Source organism: Eschrichtius robustus, chromosome X (genome assembly GCF_028021215.1).
Source record: "Eschrichtius robustus isolate mEscRob2 chromosome X, mEscRob2.pri, whole genome shotgun sequence".
NCBI lineage: Eukaryota > Metazoa > Chordata > Mammalia > Artiodactyla > Eschrichtiidae > Eschrichtius > Eschrichtius robustus.
In genome coordinates, this window is record NC_090845.1 from 92,381,419 (window position 1) to 92,384,226 (window position 2,808).

Sequence of the window (2,808 nt, forward strand, 5' to 3'; positions counted from 1 at the left end):
ATTTAATTCATTAGAAAATTTATGTCTGTGCATACCAGGAAAAAGGGACGACTTCATTTTGACGGGAACATTTTTCCTAATTTTTTCTAAAGTGCAATATTCTACCCTTTGTACAATATTAAAGTTCACATTCGTAAGATTTCATTGGTGAGTCTACGTTCTCTCAACGGAATTTAAGAGCAACGTTATGGACTCCTCCCCCGGACCGCCCAGCCCATTAAAAAAAGCTTCTGTGTTTTTTATTAAAATTCTTTCTCTGATCAACTTCTCAAGAAGAGGAAAAGGACAAAAGGGCCGGGAGAGGTTGGCGGGCGGACCTGCCGGAGGGAGGCGGTGGGCGTCTGGCTGACTCCGGCTGGTGGGCGGGGTGCGAGGGCGGAGCTCGGGTGACGCAGCGCTCACGTGACCGCCGGGCTCCGAAGTGGGCACCGTCCGGGTGCCAGTCCTGGCTCCCTGCTGTCGGACCCGGAGCCGTCTGGGAGCCCCTAATTGTTGCTCCAGGTTCTTTCAGGTCAGTGTGAGAGCTCTCGTCGCTGCCTGCGGGACACCGGAATGGGGGAGGGGGAAGGGGCGCGGAAAGGAAAAAGGTTGGGGATGGGGTCCTGGTCGAGGGGAGCTAGCCAGAGTGTAGATAGAGATGGCGGTGGGAAAAACGGCTAAGGGGGAGTAAACGGCCATTGGGCAGAGGGTGGGGAAGGCGGACACCCCAAGTACCCATTCGCCTTTCTGCACACTTCTTCTCTACCCTCCGTCCATTTTGGAGCCGGAGATGATGAGTTGGCGGGGTGCCCCAGCAGTGAGACAGTGGAAATAAACCCCCTCTGCCACTCCGTGCGTAGAGTAAAAAGTTGACCTCAAGGGTTGGGGGGCGAGTTTCCTCTGCGGGAGAAGGACGCAGAGATCCAAAATTAGTTTGGAAAACATCCTGGTCTGGCGCCCGAGGAGTGCAAAGAAATGGCGGCTGGGGTGCTGTGGGGGCGGAGGAGGTGGGGAAGGGAAACGTTGGGTGAGGAGGACCCGGATTCGGAAAAAGAACCCGAGTCCCTGTGCATCCACCGATGCCTCATCCCCGGTCTCCTGTCTGTCTGCAGGTGTACGTGTCTGTTGTTCCCAGTGCTCTGCTGGGCTAGAGAAAGAGGAGGAACCTGTCCAGAATCCCCGCAGGTCAGTGAAGGAGGAGGGCACTGGACAGGGACGCAGAGGGGTGGGGAGTGTGGAGGGCACGGCCCGGGCAGAATTGGGGGCCCCACTGCCCACTTCCCAACACATTTACACACACTCTGCCATGCTGAGCAAGCGTAGGGAAAAATGGCAGGGTCTGTCTGGGAAATGGTTGGCTCACGTGTGCACGAGGAATGGTGGAGTAAAGGGTGGGAAGAAGGCACACTAGGAGGGCCGGGCCAGGTCCGGGGACCCCTGACAAGGGGCGAGAAGCGACTGCTACTATCCGGACCTGCATTCCATCCCCAAGCCCTCAGTCTTCCTTGTTTCCTCTTTGTCTTCTCTTCCCCCTGCCCCATCCCCAGGACAGGAAAAGGAGGGGACGCTCAACATGGAAAAACTCTGCAGTGAAAATGAAGGAAAGCCTGAGAACCAAGGCAAGATGGAAAACAAAGAACAGCCACTGGATGCGGGAAAGCTGGGAGTAGCTTGTACTGTGGAAGACAAGGAAAAGTTAGAAAACAAGGGAAGGACAGATCTCAAGGGAAAGACAGAAGATGAGGAAGTACTAAAGGGTAAGGAAAAGCCAGAGAGTGAGGCAAAGCCAAAAGAAGGAAATCCAGAGAGCCAAGGAAAGCCAGTGAGTGAGGGAAAACCAAAAGAAGGAAAACCAGAGAGTGAGGGAAAACCAGTGAGCGAGGGAAAGCCAAAAGAAGAAAAGCCAGCCAGCGAACCAAGGGCTGCAGGAAAGCGCCCAGCTGGGGATGATGTACCCAGGAAGGCCAAAAGAAAAACCAACAAGGGGCTGGCTCAGTGTCTCAAGGAATACAAGGAGGCCATACATGATATGCATTTGAGCAATGAAGAGATGATAAGAGAATTTGACGAGATGGCCAGGGTGGAGGATGAGGTGAAGAAAACCAGACAGAAATTGGGGGGGTTTATGTGGATGCAAAAAAGTTTACAGGACCCCTTCCACCCGAGGGGCCCAAGGGAACTCAGGGGTGGCTGCAGGGCCCCGCAAAGGGGCTTTGAAGACATTCCTTTTGTGTAGTGCCCCTGGCAGGCATTTGCAAGGCCTTGTGCTTTATTTAACCTTATGCTAATACTATGCTTTAGGTGTTACTCTCTTTATCCAACTGCAGCCCTGTGTGTTTCAGTAGCAGATTTTCATCCATTGCATGGAAAAATGTTTATGGTGCATTGTAAAATTTTTAAAAAACCAGTTTTCAGAACCATATGTACGGCATGAGTCCATTTTTGTAAAACTACAATGATACTTACCTAGTGATCCGTGTACAGAAAAAACTCGGAAAGCTGTGTCTACTAAAAGATTAACAGTGGTTATCTATGGGTGATTTTTTTCTGTTTTTTTGTCCATCTGTTTATATTCTCTTAAAAAAACACAGATTACTTTTATCATAACAATAATGAAAGATAAAAAAATAGGAAAGCAATACCAAGCAATCAAAAGTACTGTTCAGCTTATGAAGGCAGTGGAGACACATAAAATTTCTGTTGTCAGGACATGAAATGATAAGTAAAAGTCACATTACCTCTGGGACTCAAAGCTGGAAGAATCAACCTGGCAATTATTACAGATCCATTATTGTAAGGGAGAGTCTTAGCATCAATGAACTGGGGATA

At 50.2% G+C, this 2,808-nt stretch overlaps 1 protein-coding gene across 2 annotated transcripts; it reads left to right on the forward strand.

Moving 5' to 3' along the window:
* Nucleotides 1-396: 396 nt before the first annotated feature.
* Nucleotides 397-2,508, forward strand: TCEAL4 (transcription elongation factor A like 4). 2 transcript variants are annotated; one of them, XM_068533888.1, is made up of 3 exons: nucleotides 397-511; nucleotides 1,092-1,164; nucleotides 1,527-2,508. In XM_068533888.1, the coding sequence occupies exon 3, from the start codon at nucleotides 1,553-1,555 to the stop codon at nucleotides 2,213-2,215; it is 663 nt and encodes a 220-aa protein (XP_068389989.1). In that variant the 5' UTR covers nucleotides 397-511; nucleotides 1,092-1,164; nucleotides 1,527-1,552; the 3' UTR covers nucleotides 2,216-2,508. The 2 variants fall into 2 exon arrangements, with proteins under 2 accessions (XP_068389989.1, XP_068389990.1); XM_068533889.1 differs by having other exon boundaries at nucleotides 408-511; nucleotides 1,532-2,508.
* The last annotated feature ends 300 nt before the right edge of the window (nucleotides 2,509-2,808 follow it).